We start from the raw sequence: 22,001 nt of genomic DNA, 5'->3' as shown, positions 1-22,001 counted from the left end.
ACACACTCTCGATTAAGCTCTCTTAACACATCCTGCAGAAACAAAAATGGCCAACCAGCTGCCCAATAATGGTCAAATAATACCTTCCTCATAAAAGGCTCTGTTGTTAGTGGTGGTATTCCATGTCTAACATTGGCAAGAGCTCTGTGGAGAGTGGAACCAAGATCAACAGAGAAGGAGCTGAAACCACCTAGGGTGTTAGTGTACCCCTGCTGTTGAGCCTGTCACATGCAGTGCATTTCTCCTGTCACACTCAAATGGATGGTGTAAACTTGTCTGGCCGGTAGGCGAGTAGGGGGGGCATGGGGTCATGCATGCACACAGCGGTGGAAGTGTATACCCTGGGCACAGTCATTTCCTCTTGGCTCCGTTCCCAGTTTCTTAGCCCACACCCCAGGCCGGCATCCAGCCTGTCTTACCCGTGTGGAGAAGTGTGAATGGGCATGGGGGGGGATCCACTCCGGTCCTAACAGCCCAGCCCAGTGGTTTTAACATATCCCATTTCCCTGCATGAGAGTGACGCAGCTCCATCTGCAACAGGGGCATAGCCTCACTCCTATTGAAGTTGGGCTGGGGTGCCATATGACATCCAGACATGCGGGTCATAATTGTTTTTACTGATGCTCCCTTATGCAGTGCCTCATCCATGTATGAGGCTCCTTGTCTCACGGCTATGCTCATGTGTTTCCCATCAGGGAAGTCTGTGGTTACCTTCCTGATTTTGCTGGACTGGAAAAACATAGCTAATATGGTGTGATCTGGAAAAAGCTTTGATGCAGGGGCTTTACAAATAAACCTCTGAATGCCATATGGTTTGCATTCATCTCTTAATTTATTTCCTATAAATGTCTATTGAATATTCGGTTGGGCCAACACGTGTGTAACCAGAGTTGGAAAACAGAAGGCCGGAGAGAGCAGTTTGTGGCGAAGTGTGATTATTATGATTATTTTTTTCTTCATTTCTTCATTTCATATGATTAACCTTCCAAAACAAACAAACAAACAAACTTGTAAACAAACCCTGCAGGACCCACCCTGCCAGGAGACACAACAACATTCCAATAAAAGATCAATTAAAAAGTAATGAATGTGAGGAGTAACAGTTCACTACACAAAAAAAGTTCTAAGTAGAACCATATACCCTCTATGAAGGGTCCTACCAAGAACCGTTTTATCTTTTAAGGGTTCTACTCAGAACTATTTTTCTCATCCATGTAATTCATATTAACTTTGGTTGTCTTCTTTGCTTTTCTATTATTAATGTATATACTGTATATTTTTAACCCTTTTATGTTAAACCCTTTCCACAGAGGGTTCTAAAAGGAACCCAAAAGGGTGAAGGTGAAGAACAAGGACATTTCGACTGTAAAATTACAGACACTTTTACAGTGTGAGGCTCTATCTACAACAAAGATCAATAATCATTTACAATAGAAAAGCGTTATTCAGATGAAAAGGGTTCTATATACAACTATTTTGCTTTACAAAGAAGCTTTTAAAGAACCCTCAAAGTACCCTTTCTTCCAAAAAAGGTTCTTTGGGTGAAAAGGGTTCTATGTAGATGTAGCAAAGACCCTAGAAGAATCCTTTCCTCCAAAAAGGGTTCTTCGGATGGAAATGGTTCTAGGTAGAACCCTAACCCTCCACCAAGAACCATTGTGGAAAACTTTTTTCCGAGAGTGTATGACTCACTAACAGACCTTTTTTTCCGAGAGTTTGAGATTGGGTTACCACAACTTTAGGCCTCCTTGCAAACCAGGCAGCCAAGACTGGAGTACATGGAACCGAACTTTTCCAGTTCACAGTTTCCTATGTTAGATTCCAAGCCTCCTCGAGGCAAGACAGAGGGGATATAACCTGGTTTCACTTTGAGCTCTGACTCTGACACAAGGGCTCAGGCATTTCTCATCAACATTTCTGAGCCACAGATGGTTGTGTGGGCTCCGGCCTCACTTACAGTAGAACATTATCATCTTGTTTTAAACTGTCTATGCAAAAACATCACTCAGGCAGTTGTTTCACAGTTACAGTCAAATGTGCTAACAACAATCACAATATGGTAAGAATAGAAACATTTTCCTCTGGCCTGCTTAATGTCCTTTTCCATGTTGTTTTTATCTCTGTGGTTGTATGGAAATCAGAACTTCCAGGAAGTTGTCTGGGTTAGAGTTTCATCCACTGTCCACCACAAATAATCCATTAATATGCTTTATATGCTGTGTCACAAGTTGAAAGGGGCAACCTGTAATGCAGTAGACATGGCAAATGTACACTGTACTGTAAATTTAAACCTATGACAGAATATCCAGAATAAAACCATACAATTTATGCAAAATGCAGTGAACACAAACAATAGCAAAACAAACATACAGTTCTAGCCTTTTGTTAATGTATGGAAGTGAATAACAATCAGGAAATATTCATTATGACTACAAGCGTACATTAAATGTGTGTTAGACAAGCAAAACATTGAATTTCCAAAACACAGTATTTATATATATCCCTTTCATTTAGTCCCTGTATGCATTTTAGATTCTGTGTGATCTGCATAGCAGAGTCACGAAGAGAGACTAGGAAAGCTAGCTATAATCACTGATTGAAATGGAAATGCGAGGTAGCTTGCTGAAGTATCAGGGCGAGTGAACAGAGTGGATATATGAATTACAATCTCACTGAAAAAGATTTTTCACAGGACATTATGTAAATGCACTTGTAAGTGAGAAGTAGTATTTTAAACAAAAATCGATGTTGAAGTTGATAAGAGAGAGAGGAGGATGGTTGACAGAAGATTACTGAGGTGCAATTCTGCATGCACATGGATATTCTAATGGGCTTTATAATCTGATAACAAATAGATAATTCTGCAAAAGGGAATACATCCATTTGATATATGCCTTCGAATTTCAATATTATGTTTGAGACAATACAACCAACATGTTCAGTGTGATATGCTGAATTGATTGTTGACTTTGTATAGAAACAGTGTTTATACAGTAGATAGAAATGGGAGTTTGATCAATTCATGGTAAAGGGATAGTTCACCCTAAAATCATAATTACTACTCTTTCACATACGTTAGATATTGTCTGTTGACCAGTAGTGACACCATGTGTGAAGCGCCTGTCATTCCATTTGCCACAGCAGCCAAGAGTGTTAGCATAGCTTCGGCTAGCAGTTTAACATGGATTCTCAATATAATTACATTATAGTGACCTTTCTGATCTTAAAACTAGTTTGACTAGTTTGGCAATGGGTACAGTATCTCATATTAAAGGTACCCACCATACATCTGCCTCTTAAATGTGATACTGCAACTATACCACCAACTATCCATTTGCTTCTTTTTGAAAGGGAAAAGTTGTATCTGTTGTCTCTTTTACTCCCTGTCTCTTTCTTTTTTTTTGGAATGGCCTTGACCGGGAGGATTAATTGGGGCGGACTAGTGACAGGCCGTCTCTGAAACACACCCTGCCCAGCTCTCCAACTGTAAACAATAGGGGTGTGGATTAGTTCGGAAACAATGTGTTTATTTAAAAAGCCCACTTCCTGCATGAACTTAACGACTCTCCCATTAATTTTATTGGCGGCAGCTCCAGTTCTGAAAATCATTGTTTAGGATGAAAAATACAAAACACAAAACAAAACAAAAAAGGGAACATTTTGCATTCGCAGTTGGTTCCTGTGAGATATAATAAGGGCATTAAGAGAATTCATGTTGGCTATTTGCACTGTGCAATCTCACGGATCTAACTTGAGAAAACAAATGAGGAAACATTTAGCTATTTTTGTTTAGACTGCAACTGTATATGTTTGCTGCTTTTTTGTTTATAGACATCAGATTTAAGCGGGGAAAAAAATGCTTTAAAGGGCCTTTTCTGCTTAAACATAAAAGTCCATGAGCAGTCTATCTTGGTGCCTGAAGGGGCTGCAATTCAGCAAGCACTTGGGAGAGCCCAGGAGCTACACCCACCAGTCCTACTGCCCAAAGCCACTTCCTGTCCAAAAGGAACTGGCTTGCAGTTTTCTCTTGAGGAGAAACTGTTGAATTAAGCTAATTTCAATTACCCACAAAGCAAAGGCAGGCTTATGTTCACACCTCGATTCAAACGATGCTCTTTGAGTTCATTTAGTGTTTGTCACATCCTCTCATAAAATGTTAACGAGGGACCATGTCTTTCACAGTAACCTACAATTAGTACAGCCACTCTCAAGGGTCATTTACAAATGTTTAAATGGTATACAGGACTTCTGAAACAGCTATCAAACCAAACATTTTAAAAAAGAACATGTCTGAATTCCATATCATTAACACTAAAGCAGTTTTGCGATATTGAGTAGCCCCAACATGGTTAATAAGTTCATTTCCAAGACGTGACAGATATGAAGGAGCATGAAAAGGCATTAGAAATCAGCAGTGCAACCTAGCCCATCCAGACGTGTGATCAGAGGGCGTAGTGTAACAGGTAAACTCGGGGGAGGGTGTTTAAGCCCTAGTTAGGCATGTAAATCCCACCCTTTACAGGCAAAGCGCTCCAGTAGATCCCTGTCAATTTCCCGCAGCTGTGCTTGGGCGGATTTACATGAATACACTCTATCACTTGCGTTTAGCCTTGTGTATTATATATTTCCTCACTTTTTAGGGAAAAGGTTACACAATCTTTGCAAAGTTTGTTTTCCTCCGTCTCCCTTTCTCACTTTTTTTTGTCTTTCCTTGTGAAAATAGGGTTTTATTTACAAGCCACCCGGTACGGCATCTTTTGTAAATTGACTCCTCAGTTCTGTCCACGGGCCAGGCACAAGAAGGTTAGCTGCCTGTTTCCCGATAAGCTGGCAGAACCTATCCACCCCTGCGAGAAGATAGTGCTCTGTATTTCTGTCATGCTTTATCATCAGCTGAGGTGAAACTAAACCGGTTCTAAGCGAGAGTAGAGGGGCCATTTCCGTGGATTACAGACGCCGACTTTAATTTCAAAGACCAATGGTGTATCCAGGGAAGGTGCAGGCTTCGCTTGCCACAGATTGGCAGCAGGGACCTGATAAGGACTCACTCTCGTTGTTCGAATTCACCATGGGGGCCTATTGATCTCTGAGCTGGTGGTTCATTTCATAAAATACATGGCAAATGGTGTTAGTGCAGTGGTGTGGGTCTCCGTACACCAGACACACTGAGCCCTGTGCAAGTTCTTTCCCCTTTATGCCGAGGTATACAGGAAACGCACCACAGGAAGCCAGGGAATTTGTCAGGAGTCATTAAGGAAGAAGGTGACAGTTCAAATGAACAGTTTTTAGCATTTACAATACAGTACAATGAGCCAAAAGGAATGTTTTATTTTTCACAATACAACTAAGCTCTATAGTTAGGATACACAAGATATGTTCAATCTGAGTTGAAAGGTAGAGGTCCTAAAATTGTGAAGATGAAACCTTTAATTTATCTGACATGGCTGTTAATTCAAAGGTATCATTTTGCAATACCATTCTATTCTAGTTGACCAAGACTCTATTTGTGAGAAACCTTGGGGAATCATTAATATCCGTTAGATTTCAGAGCACAATTTATATTGACATGTCTCCCTGCAATTGTTCAAGACCAAATTTGTGAAATGCATAATCACAACATGAGGGCCTCTTATTTTAATATCAGTGGGTGTTATTATTAGAAAACCATTTCAAATGATATGTCACAAGGGAGCAAATATCATTTACAAATCACTAATGACTTGCAAACACTCCACTAGCCTCCGGTGGAAGATGATGCCTCTACACAGTATGTGCTCGCAATGCACTCTGGAGGGACATCCAATGTGATCCAACATTTTCGTGAGAGGCAGAAGAGGATAGAAACTGAACAAACAGTGACACCTATTTCAGGAAATGCATTTCAGTGATGATTCGCTGTCTCAATTCTTAAAAGCCAATCACTCAAACGAGTCATTACTATGGCTGACTAATGGTTATGTGGTGTGTTTGTTCTGAATATGCAAATAAGACACTAAAATATGTACATATACTGTGCTGCGATGGATTAGGTTTTGATATCAATAATTTAGCAGGCGTTATTATTATTACACTTTGCATCTTCTATATGGGTGGATCGAACTCACCTCACTGCCGGACTGTCTATAATGAGTCATCAATAAAACATTTTCACAATGTCAGAGAGACACAACTGTAGATGGTTAATCTAATTTTACATGGACTCAGTTGGTCATTAGTTCAGTATGGCGTGAATGCCATGCTATGCAAAATACGGAGGAGGTGGCAGGGGTGCTTGATATGGCCTGACAGGTCGTTCATTAATGTTAATCACAAAATTACAAATAATCAGATCAGTGCACCTAGAGTATATGCAAATATTCAAAAGCACTTATTTCTTAATGTGAAAATGCCATTGTTGTTTGTCGTTTGCATGAGTAATTCTGTTTCTTGTTACGTCCCCTTCCAGATTCTCCAGAACTTAAGGTCAGCAAGGAATAGTCTCTGCTTTGTGTGTACACTACAGTATGTGTATGTGCTTCTCATGAGAACGATGTAATAAGTTGAAGAAAAAAAGTTATAGATGAACACAAAATATGATAGATAGGCCCACTGTCATTTATAAAACAAGAGCATATTACCATTCCACTTCAGTTAAGAACACACTCAGTTACAAAGTTTTCCTCTCAAAAGAAAAAGTTGCTTAGATGCACAAGACTGTTGGAACGGAAAGAAATATTGAAAAGTTTTGCAGGGGGGATGAGAATTGTAATATGAAACTAAGAAGAAAGGCACAGACCATGAGGAGGGAGCTGTCTTTATTGCCACCCAGACATAATAACTTAATGCAAATTGTAACTAGTTAAGCACAGCAAAATAATATGATGCCATTGTCTCCGGCAGATTGGTATTATAGTGTTAGCATGTGCAAATAATTACATTTTCTTCCTGATACAATTACATTATTTGTTCTGGTTGTATTATACACCAATAAAAGCAAACATCATATTAGGATTCATGGCACTTTTCGCATTGCGTTATCAATATGTGGAAATAATTGTCTGCTGAGAGATTAAATTACATTATTGTGTATCTTTTTCATGCCTAATAAATAATGATGGATGGCTTTTATTTTCATCACCACCTGCAACCATTTTGTCTTCTCCCCCCTGCAAGTTAAACATGAAAAAGAAAGAAAGAAAGAAAGAAAAGGTGTGAGTCTAGAACCTACAGCAATCCAAAATCAGAGGTAGCTTTGCACTTCTTCTCACACTCTCTTAAATTTTAGCATTTGTTCATAGCAGGAAAACACCCAAAAAGAGATTATTATTTTTGTATAACAAATTGCATGAGCTTGCCATCACGACTCTTTGTCTTTGTCCATTGATTCATGTCTAGAGTAGGAGCCAGGCTTAGACATGGGCAGTTGATAATGTGGGTAGTTGGTAATAGACAAGGCTGGGGAAAGCTTCAGGAGCAGATGCTTCATTGTTAAATATTGACATATTTTTTCTCACGATCTCCAAAAATCTGTGTTTATTTACAAGCTCTTGTCAGCAGTTAAGATGTCTTTTAGATTCCTTATGCCTGATGAATGTATTGACAATGCCTTTAGGTCTACGGAGATCCACACCGTCATGCTGTGGATGTCGAAAAGCATTGAACCTGGCCTGAGTGACAGGGAGACATTAAGCAAGGTTTCCAGAGATTGTTTCCCATCCTGGCAAATGCCTGAGATTATATGTCCACATATGGAGGCATTTTTCTCATTTACAATTCTGTTTCAGTATACTTTTTTTTTCTTGCATAGCCTCAATTTTAATCAGTGAATTTGCACTTTGTGAAGATAAGAGAATTGATTAGCTACCAGTCTTCAGGAGGCTTCATGTTTAATTGGGTTCTATTTTTTGCAGCCCACGTATCTTAATAGTCAATACTGCTCCCTCAAACTCCTGTTGCATTTGATGCATTTGTTGGCATGCTGTTATTGGAGATAAAACAAGGTAAGGACATTATAGTCCTAGTTAATTGGCATCAGAAAGAGAAATGCTGTTATAACTTCATAACTTCTTAAGTCATGCCTTGTGCACAGCTAGACGTACACCGTTGTAAAATTTACATTTTAATGAAATATTTGAATAAGTACTTGAAATTCACTCTACCAGGTCTCCCAGTTCTAAAACCAACATTTCATGTTTGTGTTTTGAATGGCAGCGTCAGGGAAATTAGCATGCCAGTCATACAGATTAGGGAGGCATCAGTGTAAAGTCACAGACTGCCTCAATCAAGGTTCACTGCAGGTAAACACTGGCCATGACATGTTTAAATGATAGCTTTTGGGGAAAAGTATTACATTTAGAAGAAAATGAGAGCAGGAGAAAAGGAGGGATTGAGAGTCCACACACAAACATCAGACCTTGTTTCCATTGTGAATAGTTTGCCAGAAGGTTAGTGACCTTTAATGAAGAGTATTCTTTAATATGGTATACTGTAAGTAAAAGTCCTGTGACAGTATGTGCTGTTGGCTACTTTTGTTATATTGTATCAGATTTGGTTATATTGTATCAGACAACTGTTATTGATTTTTAATGGCTCATACTATGTTTCCTTGTGCCTTTTGCAAGCTTTTCATAAACAAATCTTGGATTTGTCTTGAAATTTGACATACAAATTCAACCAGCAACTCGGTCTCATCCATTAATTCCTTGTGACATAAAGCGGGAGAGTGAGTTGTAATTATTCATGTTGTTTTGCATCTCTTAAATTATTCAAACTCAAGAATACTGCTTAATGCTGAATATTGCAACATGACAAAAAATGCATCTTAATAGAGTTGGGCTGCTTGTTTGGATACATTTTCTGTCTTATTTGGTAATGGTGTTTAGACAAAGAACAAAGGACTTGAATGCATAGTCTTTGTCAAACTAACACATTTTGTATGAATTAAAAGTCCAAGGTGCCAATCTACGTGCCACTACTGCCAGGGCACTGTATTGGTAATATAACAGTATGAAGTTGGTTATGGTACAATGTGATGTACACAAGTATCAGATCTTTATCAGATCTTAGTTGTTTGGCAAATCTATGACAACTGTGTCTGACTTTGACAGTACATTTAATCTATGCAGGTACTGTTTGTTTACACACAAGATGGCCATTACAAGAGAGGCCATTGCACAATAAATGATAGATCGGGTGAGTTTATTTTACCTGGTATGATTAAGGCTAAGGATAACAGTGCTCAAACTCCTTTGAGATAACTTGGATAAATACTTGGTCAAGGACAGTACAGTACATTCCAATCCCTGACACAGACCTCACAACACACCTCACCCCACACTATCACACAAAACTTGCACTAAAGCTTCAATTTCTGTGAGCATCACAAGGTATAGCAACTCCCCCACCCCTGTACCAGTGTTTAGAATATGAAACGTCCGAGCCACTTTGGTATTTACTCAACTGGAGTAATTACCGTTGGCTACACACAGAGGAGTACTAACTGATGTGATAAGTACCTTTATTCTTTCATCAGCCATGCACTTCCTAACTTTCCTTTTAATTGCTTGGACTCTCTTTGAAACAGAGATGTGCCTTCTAATGAAGAAAAGAGAGCGGGCCGTGTAATAATGTGTGTAATGTAGGAGCTGGGGCTGGGAGCATGCGGGCCTAGCCTTGTTTAGAGTGGGGGAGGGGGCACCCAGGCATGCCTTTTGAACAGCAGGTGGTAATTGAAACAAAACAAGGGCTGATTAGGGAAGCGTCTGGCAACTCATGATCCAAACAGCGAGCTACAGAGGAGCCCAAACACAAGAGCCCTGGAATAAAGTGGTCATCATCTAATTAACAGAACATGTTTTAATTACCGAGTAAACCAAGCAGCGCAGTGTGTCAATTTAACTGATGTGGTAAGTGCCAGTTTACAATATCAGAAACAGACAAATAATTGGAATCTAATTACAGGCAGGTCTATTGCACACCAGCGCCTGCAGCCCATCTTAATAAACAAGTTTTTACATCAAACCATGAATAGCAAATACTGCAGGGCTGCTAATTGCCTCACTGCAATATTGGGAATTTGCCAGCTTTGGCTATTTAAGTCAAGCTCTTATGTGGATTGCTGTTGCTCTGCCATGCTTTAATTAGAATGAAATGAAGAGCAGGAATCTAGTTGTGTTATTGCAATCCAATAGAAGTGAATAAAATGACTGGCTAATCTGCCCACTTTGTTCCTCAGAGGTGGGTTCAGTTCTAGTCATATGCAACTCTAGAAGACTTACGTGACTGAAAAGTGAGAATACACTAATGATGACTTGATAGATTTGTAGGATTTCATTTTTTGTATCCATATAATGTTCATACAATTTATGTAAATATTGTCGCTAGATTTCGCTAGAAGTAATTGCTTAATTTGTTTTGGCAGATGCTGATTGTATCTCAACACAGCTAACCCGTAATCTGATTCATTATTGTGGAACAGTGAAGTAAATGATTACGGGATTGATCTAGCATGGTGCTTTTCTCACAATAGAAGATATATGTTGGTGGATAAGGGCCAGAACTTGGTTGGCCTGATGGAATCTAAAACATTGTCATATCAAGGATTCAGTTGAAAAGTGAGTAATATGATGCATATTATACATTTAAACTAATAGTTGTTGGGTTTTTTTTCATCAACTTTGACTTAAGGGACTGATCGTTATTTACTAAAATATGAAAATTGAGGATCCTCCCTCAAGCAAAATATATTTTTTGCATAGCCCTCCTTGAAGGCTTGTAAAAAAAAAAAAAACATTGACCCTCCCCCTACAGAAAATACTGATTAAACATTAAGTAGATAGCAGAGCATACAGTCTCACTCCTAGGACGAGATGACCTATTATCGTCACAATCCAGTCTTCTGCTGATCAACACTACGCACACACAGAAAGATGCAACCCAATACCAGTGGCATTAAATAAGCTATCTATCTATCTATCTATCTATCTATCTATCTATCTATCTATCTATCTATTCAAAAAGCAAAATGTTTAGTTTTTTAAATAAATCAAACTTGTTTTGCACACAGGCTCCCGGTTGGGTGGAGTTTAGTCATTTTGGGTCAGTGCGTCAATCAGGAGGTGCCAGAATGTAAAGTGAGTGTGAGAGAGGGGTTGACCTGAGGGACTCAAAGGTTCCGCAATGCATGACACTTTAAACAAAACGTGGCCTAAAAACAAAATAGTGCTGTCCATACTGGCATAATTTTAGCTAAACCTAGGGTTTTACAGAATCATTGGTGCAGAAATTCATAATCACAATTTGGGTGTAGAGTCTGGGAGTCCTCTCCCAGGAACATGTGATCTTTTGTAAGCACATTTAATCCAATTCTACAGCAACATTTTTAAGCAGCAGTTCACTTGATACCATATTGATACACAACATTGGGGAAAAATCTGCAATCCTGCGTCAATTTAGTGCCATATCAAGGGGCCCTAATGGAAGTTTGATTCTGTTCTGTTGACAACCTCACCTAAATGGCAGTTATTTTGTCCAATTGAGTGCATGCCTGGATGGGACGTACTGTATAGTTACTTGAGGTCCTGCAGAAGATTGCTGCTCATTATCAAATAATGTAGCTTCCACATCGTGCACAAACCACAAGTCACTCATACAAGCCTCAAGTCTCTTTCATGCATGTAATACTGGGGAATACTACATGGAAATTCAGGACCCCAAAGGCTAGATAAAATATTGGCTGCAAAAAGATTGGTCGTGATTTTATATTGTTTCCATTAAATCTTGTCTTTCAATGTGTTTAATTAATAATATACTTGTGACATTTATGTATTGGAGCAATAAGCTAAGCGAGAAACAATTTATGTCACCTAAAGCTTTTTAACGAATCAATGCAACTATTTGTAATTGCTTGTTTCACAAGATTAAAAGTGCTTATACTTGATCTCTGTCTCCTGTTTTGTGGCCAACATGACCTGTGCTTCCGTCATAAAAAAGCAAGTCTTGATTAATCAGCATTAATTCCCATCAAGAAATCCATATCGCTAATATTTCTGGAATTTTAATGTAGTTACAATTTATAGCATATCAAATGCAGTTACCTACATTGCTGTTAGGAAAAGACAGTTTAACTGTCTCTTTTTAATTACAAGACAATTTAATGTTGAAGCTGAGATGATAGTGGTGGTTGTAGTAGTGTAGTCCTGCACTGTGAAGCCTGTATCCATGGCAATCTAAGAATAGAAAATGCCAATATCATTGTAACTGCACCCTCTTTTGTGTCTCAAATACTCTGTCAGGTGTACACACTACTCTAAATGTATAGAATTTATAGAAATAACCAAGTGCCTTTTTATCCTTGCTCAGACAAAGGAAGTATCACTAATGTAATCTGATAAAGTATCGGATAGGTATGCTTTGTATGTAAGTCACTTTTATTGATACTCAGTAAAAAATAACTTCACAAAACCAATATGAACAACCAGCATTTTATTGCATGTTTAGAATGCTAACGTCAGTTATGGCGACTGACTGTACAACAGAATAGTTTGCGTCAGACAGACAAGGAATGATGAGGAGATTACAGACTGATGGAGGTGATGAGCATAATCTTTATCTTTATAAACAGAAAACTACAGACTACAGCTTCAACAGAATACTAACCCTAGCTGCTGAAACATGAAACAACCGTGACAGCTACTCAGCTGTCCCCTCTGTCTGAAGCACGGGTTGATGATGGAGGGTGGTGGTACAACACAGTTGTGAATGACAGTGGGGTAGATCATGATTGATGAAACCGTAGCAAATTAGCATGGCCGCAAGTGTAAGGGGGGAATCTGATACCACCTACACAGAGCATAGAAAGGTTAAGAGGTCACTCCACTCAGGTTGATAGTTCTTTGTTTTACAGTCAACATATAGTTTATCAAGGATAAGTAAAGAGTCTGATTCACGTTCCACCTGAAACCTCTAACCTTTGTGCTCAACTTAAGCATCTACCTGCTGTGCTTGGTTTTACTTATCATCAAAAAATAAACAAATTTCCAAACAGTTGAGATAGAAAATATAGATATTTCGAGTCCAACTAAAAAGCGGTGTCTATTTCACCTACTGGCGACACTGACTGATGATGATGAAGACATCTCTGATGATATATGTATGAATGGATTCCTCTGAAAAAACAAAGCATTTAACAAATATTCTTTACATCTTGGCACTGCATATTTTTCTTTCTTTTTTTCTATTTGTTTCATATAAAATATCATTAGATTGATACACCCTTATATTATTACTGACCACTTAACCATATTTCTCATCTCTGTGACCCTGGAATTAGTCATGCAAGATATCTCCGTCTTGTAGAGGAAATATACCTGTCTGCCCTTTCTCTGAGCAGTAATCTTTAACATATAGCCACAGAAGGCAGTGGTTGGACCATCAAAAAAGAAGTATCAAAAAACAGCTTAACACAAAGAGGAAAAAAATCTGTACAAAATGCTTAGGTCAATGATAACAGAGAAAAGTCTGTTTTCTATTTTACAGTTTAAAATCCAAAATCGGGGATAATCCCCCACCCCGCCCCCGCCCATCTCGCCCAGATGTCTGCATGGATGACTTTTTTAAAGCAAGGATTACTAAGTAAAATACATTTGCAGCACAGTTTGCTATTCCAATACATACAGCAGTTTTTCATAGCTATTTTATAGTTAATACAAAGCAGTTGCGATAAAGCAAACATAACACAAATGTATTTTTGATCTTTGAAAGAAACAAGGAAAGAAAAAGGACAAGAAAAGACAAGGCTATACTGACATGTATGTACAACCTTTAGTTGGAAAGCCCACCAAACTGCCCATCAGTATATCTGACAATAGACTGTGGAAAATGGCATCAAATAAAGCTGGGGTGATTTCATCATGAAAAAAGGCCTGAGGTTTGGATTGGTTTGCAAAAAGGATGTGAGACCCTCAAGATAAACAAGCTCTAATTCTGTATTTTTATTATTTTTTCGTCTTTTTTTTCATAATATTTTTTCTCTATAGTTTTAGACTAACACATGCAAGACATACAACTAAGTGCAACTGAGTGAAATGTTTTTAGTTTTTTTCTCTTTTAATTGAATCATTCCCTATAGGTTTGAACTGAGGTATGCGTACTAACAGTTTTCTCATGCTGTTATCTTTAGTAATGTCAAGCTACACATGCTGAGAATGTTCTAATCTACCAGCTTTTTCCCCTTTTGAATACCAAGCAAACCAGCAAAAGACTGGGTTTTTGGATGAGCTTGAGTTGTTCTCACGATCCCAGTCGGGCTGTCACTGACCCATCCCACAGCTGCCTAGATATTAAATACATTTTCTGAAAACCACAGATTGCCCTTTTCATCAATAACAAATGCATGGTGAAATTTAAAAATAACTGCCATAAAGTACCTTGTACCCAGCTTATTAGTTGACAGGAGTGTTTTTTAATATAAAAAAGTAATAAGTTGACAGAAACTGAACACAATCATAAAGCCTTGCCAATGTTAACAAAGAACAGTAGAGTCCCGTCAAAATAACCAGGACCCCCAAAAGTGGCATACAATCGTTTGAAAGGATACAAATTCATAAAGAATAAAAAAGAAAAGAAAACATGTAATCATTGTGTGGTCCAGTTGAAGTATAGAATCCTTTTCACATTGTTCTCTGCAAAGCTCTCCTGTCTACTCGTAAATCATTCTCATCATACCCATCTCCTTTTTATTCATATCCTTGTGTTGCACAGAAATCTGCTCCTGATCGAGTGCTCCCTTTTCCTCTCATTGGCCCAAAGACGATGTTCCCCTAAATTTGGTCATAGGTTTGTCTGACTCTGTACCTCCCTTTCAGTTTTGGTCACTGCAAACATCCTGCAGCTACTGTCCTCATCAAGAGACCCATTTGGCTTTAAAGTGAATGACAGACACCTTGAGGAGCATCCTCTCTCTAATCAATCTGCCATTGGCTTGACACAGCTGAGACTATACTCTACATTTAGATCCCTTCACATCCACTGGGAGAGAATGGAGGATATTTGGCCTTATCTGCTATTGCATGGAAACAGAGAACATCGTTTAACTTTGTAGTTTATCTTTGGTAGTCACAGAACAAGATATCAGACACGTCATCAACAACTAAAAACAAAAGTAAAATAAAAACATGGAAATCATAATAATAAATAAAAAATGCAAAAGTGGTTGGTTGCAGTCTTTGAAAGTAATGTTTGTGAGTCTTTGAAAAAGCCTAGTCTTTTTTGTATCAAACCTTGGATCAAGCCCCCTTTTCAGTAACCTCTCAGCATCACAGTCCCTGTATGGATTCCATCCACCCTATAGTAGGGCCTACATCACTACTCTGACTTGGTCATTTGGTTCTGTTGATGTTGCCCCCTGCCTGTACCCAGATCAGTTCACTTCATGGCATGGGTGGTTGCGTGGGACATTACAATGGCTGCCAAATACTGGAATGCGCAATGATCAGGTCCTATTGCCAGTCTTGAGATTATCCCTAAATTAAGGAGATTCATATTTCATCTAATGTGTAATAATTAATACTCAATAAAAAACTGATTGAGCCAACTGGTCATGCATATGGTAAAAAACATTGCAACTATAGGGAATGCACTTTGATATCTTCAAGCATGGCCAAACAGCCCCTCGATGATTGAAATTACAGCCTGGAAAACTAGACACATTTGATCTACAATGACAGTTGGGTTCAGGAATCACAATTAGTTGGTCTAAAATATTATCTTTGCTCCGCACACCTGACATTTTCATTTTCTCTTAAAACTGGAGCTTGTAAATGATCAGAAATTTGGTTGCAGCTAACATGCACTGCTGTGAAGGGCTGGTTTAAAGTATAATTTCCGAAAGATAAATCATAACCTGCATGATTTCTCTGTCATTCATTCCCATCTTAAATTAAACTTCATTGATGCGTGGAGAGAGCCTTCATTACGAGTAGTGCATTGCAGATGGACTTCATGGGTTGGGGGTGGGCTACATGTCAGGGAGGTGGCATTCTGAAGCATGTGGAATAAATGACAGAAAAATACTACTTGGTATTGACATTCTGCTTCATGTAAAAAATCAAATGGAACAACATGAAAGGAAATCATAAACATTCATCATCATCAAGTGCTGACCATACAGCATGGGCATGAGGTCTGATCAGTTAAAAGAAATAAAATGCAACAATAACAGCAATGAACGATGAAAAGACACATACATTTATATTTTATACCGCCTCACCCTCAAAACACACCAAAAAAACATCCCTCCCACCCTAGATGGAAGCAAACCAATGAAGTTTTGAAGGCAGTGACAATGAACAAAATCCACACTCTCACACACACACTCTGTGTAAATTACATGTCAGTCAATCTCTCTAGAGTTTGTGGGCAGGTGTGTGTGTGTGTGTGTGTGTGTGTGTGTGTGTGTGTGTGTGTATGCGTGTGCGTGTGTGTGTGTGTGTGTGCGTGTGTGTGTGCGTGCGTGCGTGTGCGTGCGTGTGTGTGTGAGAGAGAGAGAGAACCTCTCTGCAGTCCGTACTCAGTGTGGTTTAGTGGGCTGCATGCAGTCCATACTGGCTGCACAGTGCAGGTCCCTGTCCATCTTGGCTTCCAAGCTTCCACGCTGACCAAGAAGAAGTCCCCCGTACCAAACAGGTCGATCCAACGCATGTTGAGTAGAAACAAAGTTTGTTTTGAATCATTCACTTAAACCAAAAGTAGAAATAAATCAAAAATACTCCCAAGTGGGACGTATTCTTGTTTTTGTGTTTTTCACTATGTATTTAATGGCACTAAAATGTCAATTTGAAACATTTGATAGCTGTCATCAGCGGGCTGAGACTGCAGTCTTGCTTATATCTGTGGAGTTGGCCGTCTCACAGATGACTAAGGTTAGTTCTGCCTCTGGGGAGGGGGCCCTGGGGGGGGGGGGGGGGAGTCCCCCCGGCCTTACAGCATGTCATCGTGTCCCATGTCGTCATCATAATCTCTGTGGTGATCGAAATCTGGACTGTGGTTGGCCGTCGTCACCAGGGAGAGGGGGCCTTCTTGGTCTTCAGGGTCCAGTGGTTCCTCTTTAACGCTGATGTGATGCCTGCGATGGAAAAAAAGAACACAAACACAGGAGGTTCCAGTCATTTTATCTTTAGCTTGTTAAACCCTTGTTGAACCTTTCACTCTCTGCTAAAAAGAGATGCACAGACGTGTATTGATTCGGTTTTTAAAAAAAAGGACAGAGGAACAAAAACAAACGACTGGCTTCAATGAATCTCCGAGAGGGGCCTTCACTGGCACTGTTGATAATTTCAGGTTCTTTTGAGGTATTCCAACCCTGGGAAACCTGCGGCCTTTATTTTCATAGCAGCCGACAACAGGGTATTCACTTAGAATTGATAAATGAGGAAGATTAACAACATGAGACGAGGAGACGAGAGAATGGACTCTGCGGAGCGAGTAGGCTGTTGTCAGCCTCCTGGTGGCGGCGGATCAGTGGCGCGCTGTGTGTTCCCCTTCCTACTCGTTAACATGCACAACCTGCGAGGCGGGTCTCCAGAGGACGACCCCGAGCCAGCTTCTATCATTAATCAACTTCAAGCAAACACAGCAACCAGACACTGCCATACATGCTTTAAACTCCGAAAATTAATGCATATTTTCACCAAATGTCAATAAGGGAAGAAAAGCGTTGGCAGGGAGGCGTGGAAGGAGAGCAGCAAGGCGCGCTCAACACAACATTGTGATAAGAAACAAAGCCCTTATGAGAATAATAACACTGTCACTTGTAAACAAGGCAAAACATGAACCCCGGCCCACAGCCCGGGCAAAGGAGGCTCTAAAGAGATGAGATCTGCCAAATTTCTCATTACAGGAGCACCGCAGGAATAAAGCACAGGAGGGAAGGAGGCCTGACTGTAGCACAGAAGAGGGGAAAAAATAAAAACATTATGAGCAGCTGCAGGAGATTTCCCCATTCTTACCCGCGGTGCCAGTGAGCGATACTGGAGTTTGTATAGTGTCAGTACAAGACAGTGAGCCCATTTGTAACAACAAGCATGTTCCCTGTTACCCAGGCCTGTTTGATTTATTCATGTGTGAATGTATGATGTTATACACAGTCATAATGATGGAGATGTTCCTATGCTAATTAGCTGACACTTTTTTGTGTTTAAAAAAGCGGGGGAAAAAGTCCACTTTTCAATTGTTTTCAGATCAAAGTAACTCCACAAGTCACATCGCCTCAGGTCTCAATCTCTGGCTGCGGGGCAAACATGAAATTGTTATTATTATGCTATTGAACTGCATGCTGATTCTACATTCTGCTTGTAATTAGCCCGCTCTGGATACCTGATTATAGTCTGCCTGTAAAGGAGAGCAGCTCTGGTTTCCTCTGTGTTAAAAAGCCCAGCTCTGTCAAACAGCAATGTAAAGAGGCATGTGGTAAACACATGTGTAGCTCCTCCATCACCAGTCTGTATTGGTTGGTGTGGGCCTGTGGGTTGTGTGGGTTGTGTAGGACCAGGATGTTGTCTATCTACCTTGTAGTTCATGGTGGAGGGAGTGGCCCTCAGAGGTGCTAGTAAAGCTTAAATTGAGTAAGAAGGCATGCTGCTTCATTGTTGAGAAGAAGACATGAACTCTCTCTCAAAGTTTGCCCAAAATGTGTTCATTTTGGTGAGGAAAACTATACCCCTTCAGTCTTGGTAGGGCATTTAACTATGCTCAACTGAAAGGTATATACATCAATTTCTTTAAAAGCAGAGAAAAAAAGACCTAACATGCGTTGTATTCCTATCCACGTAATTGTGAATAACCTAAGAGTTTGGGCTTTATCGGGGGGGTAGAGAGACAGGCTGCCTTTGGGCCAGCACACCCATCCTGTCTGTGCCTTTCCTGTTCCTCAGCCATGCCCACAGCTATGTTCACTATGGCACCTTCCTCCATTCTGCCATCAGCTCATTAATGCACCTTTTTAGTTTTCAGGCAGAATTTCCCTCTAGCTCCGATATTTTCAGGGGCCTAGCCGAGCAGCAGTACATCGGTGGTCTGCCCCACATCTGGAAACGATGCTGCCTGCACTGTATTATTTTAGGCTTCAAACAACTTAGTAGACACTCCTATACAACAAGTGAATAGGGAACTGCGGTTTCCACAGCCAACCACAGCTTTCCTACATGGGGAATCTTGGATCATTTCTTCTAGACTAATTATGCTGTTTTTGTTGTTTTTCTTTCAACGGCTCAGAGGGTTTTGAATGTGTTGCAACTTGTGTTTCAGTGTGGCGCAGACAGCAGCTCTGTCACTTTGCATTCTGATGTTTTGTAAATATTTTTAACAAATTGGAGCGGTGATTATGTCGGGACTGTGCAGACGGTGGGTAACATTTTTGAACTGCAATAAAGGAGAAGTTTATAAACTTGCTGTTGAAATAACAGTGGGCTCCGGTCTTTTCTTTTCCCGGCCTGCCTGACTTTGGAACCTTCCAGAAGGTGGAGTTTCCTTTTTACAGGGAGGGCAGCCACAGTTCTGGCCCTGACCCTTCATACAACCGCCACAATATCACCACTCTCTTTATTCACAATACTCCTCAGCATTGTTTCTTCTTCAATTAATATTACGTTTACACTGAATATCAAATTCTAAATTCTAGGTGCGTAATTTTAATTTTCTGTCAGAATCCATCATTAATGAATTAAGTTGAACCAGTTGAAGGCCACAATGGGCAACTCACATAGCTGACAATGGAGAGCGTCCCGGGCTGCTGTCACTGCCGTTGCTGTTTCCATGGTCCATCGCTCCGTTCATCTCCTCTCGGATGGCGTTTGCCAGGGAGTTGAGGGTGGGACTTCCAATGGAAGCAGTAGTGTATAGAGGTATGTTGTTTTCTGCCATTGAAGCCTGAAAAGCATGCACAGCGTTAAATGTGAAGCGGAAGGGAACTGTCAGCACTTTTCAGTCTCCCATCACACTACCCATACAGAACATCCAAAAACAAAGAGAAGTGACCAACAATATGAGATGAAGACAGTGTTATGTTTATTATTTCCTGCCTTTCTTATTTTCCAGGGTAAAAAGGGTTCAAGTTAAATACACATGCGGTACGCCCTGAGGGCTGCAGGGGTATTTCTACAGTATTTACCTGGAAGGCTGCTGACAGGGCCGGACCATAGCCCAGGTTGGTCTGAATGTTCTTCACCAAGGCTGGACTTCTGGACACAATCAAACATACGTTAAATTACAATCATTGACTCCTCTTCATCTGTGAAATATTCAAACAGTATTGTATTATTTCTAATCAATGTTCTGAACTCTACACATTGAACATTTTTTTAACTACATTTTATCTGAAGACATTTTACCACATGCCAAAACCACACAATCATTGTAAGTCATTGGAAAAGTAAAACAAGTTAAGGTGAGATGTATGTGTAGTGAAAGCATGATGTATGAAGAGCTTGACACAGAAGCAGGATGGGAACACAGAGGCAGAGAAGCATACAGGTGTCGGGGGGGCTTGGGAGGGGGGGGGGGGGGGGGGGCGGGTCAGGCCAGGCGGGAAGTGCTTACTGTACGAGCAGCTTGTCAAAGTTCTCATCAGCGGTGTATTTCCGAGGGCGGCCTCGTTGTATGTGCCGGCCGCGCTTAAACTCCTCATCATCAACAGTCCAATAGGACCCAAACTCATCCTCTACTCTCACAAAGCACTTATGCAGGGAAAGGTTGGTGCGAATGGCACCCTGGGAGACAAGCCAGCGTAGCAGCCAGATGCAGATGCAGATGCAGTGAACACAACACAACACAGCACAACAGGACAGAGGACAGACAGACAGACAGACAGACAGACAGACAGGGGGACAGGGGGGAGGGAGAGGGTGAGGATCAAAATGAAAATAAAGCATAAGCCATTGTGGGTTATGGCGCATCTCAGAGGAGGGCAGAGCTCTGAAAGCATGGGGGAGATGCACGCCAAAGCAAGCAGGGACTTTTGGGCGTTGTGGCACACAGACAATGAGATGGAGCAGCAGCAGTTTGGACACATCCCTCAGCACCCAGACAGACGCCAGCGATGGCCACACATGGCCAGACCTACCCACTGATCTTTTGAGGCCGTCTCTTTTGGAACTCTAGTTCGTCCACTGTCCATACTGCCCCTTTTACGTTTTCTACTCGCACAAAACACTTGTGAAGACTAAGATTATGCCGGACTGCGTTCTGCAGTTGATGTAAAAAGAGAGAAAAGTACAGTATCTATCAGTATATATGGCTAATAATGAACATTTCATATCAAAGAAGAAACATTTGAGATTGGCATATGATTAGACATAACATAATATGATTAGTGATCTTTCAAGAAGTAAATTGCTTCAAAGCATTTAATGATTCAAATGGCTAAAGCACAGCATAAATATTTCCCTGTTACTATGGTAATACAGTTTCATTTCAACCAACATCCTTTTCGAATCATGAATCATTCACAAAGCAGTAATTCATGATGAGCCATTTGAGATTAACCACCTACAATCTTGATAACAAAAACCCAGAGACAGAACAAAAGGTCTTGGTCAAATAAATCTGACTTTTGCTCATGTCAGTTCCAGATATGCCTTTGCCTGTAACTGAATAATAAAGGGAAAGACACATTTCTAAAAGCTTTCTAACTGCTGGCTTTCCCATGTTTTTTTTTCCTCCAGCAGACCATTTGCAGGCTATGCGGGCTACCTTTTCTAAATAAACCAATCACTGACACATGAGACTGGAGCTCTGTGTATGCATCATCCTTTTGTCATTTCAGTGCTATATTGAGTGTTTGTGTGACTGCATGTGTATACAGTAGGTAGCTGTGTGTGTGTGTGTGTGTGTGTGTGTGTGTGTGTGTGATGTGGTGTTTATAACTCCAATGTGCCCCTATGGAAGGGCTGTCAGTGGCCAGCAGAGCAGGCAGTTAAAGAGCTGAGGGAGGACAGTGAGCAGCGGGGAGGTCTCACTCACAGCTGCAC

The 22,001-nt window shown here is 40.3% G+C and overlaps 1 protein-coding gene across 8 annotated transcripts in view; it reads right to left on the bottom strand.

Annotated features, from left to right (window-relative positions):
- Positions 1 to 12,453: 12,453 nt before the first annotated feature.
- Positions 12,454 to 22,001, bottom strand: part of foxp1b (forkhead box P1b) — a 141,643-nt gene continuing 132,095 nt past the window's right edge. For 7 of the 8 annotated variants that reach the window (XM_083668297.1, XM_083668301.1, XM_083668300.1 and 4 more), the window contains 4 exons: positions 21,095 to 21,216; positions 20,144 to 20,213; positions 19,736 to 19,902; positions 12,454 to 17,101 (listed from right to left, as the gene is read on the bottom strand). In XM_083668297.1, the coding sequence (XP_083524423.1) occupies positions 16,957 to 17,101; positions 19,736 to 19,902; positions 20,144 to 20,213; positions 21,095 to 21,216 (504 nt within the window). In that variant the 3' untranslated portion in view covers positions 12,454 to 16,956. The remainder of the gene's footprint in view (positions 17,102 to 19,735; positions 19,903 to 20,143; positions 20,214 to 21,094; positions 21,217 to 22,001) is intronic. The other variant, XM_083668302.1, reaches the window with a different exon arrangement.

Source organism: Argentina silus, assembly GCF_951799395.1.
Source record: "Argentina silus genome assembly, chromosome: 4".
Lineage (NCBI taxonomy): Eukaryota > Metazoa > Chordata > Actinopteri > Argentiniformes > Argentinidae > Argentina > Argentina silus.
The sequence above is the reverse complement of the archived record's forward strand: the minus strand, read 5'-3'. Positions and strand labels throughout refer to the sequence as shown.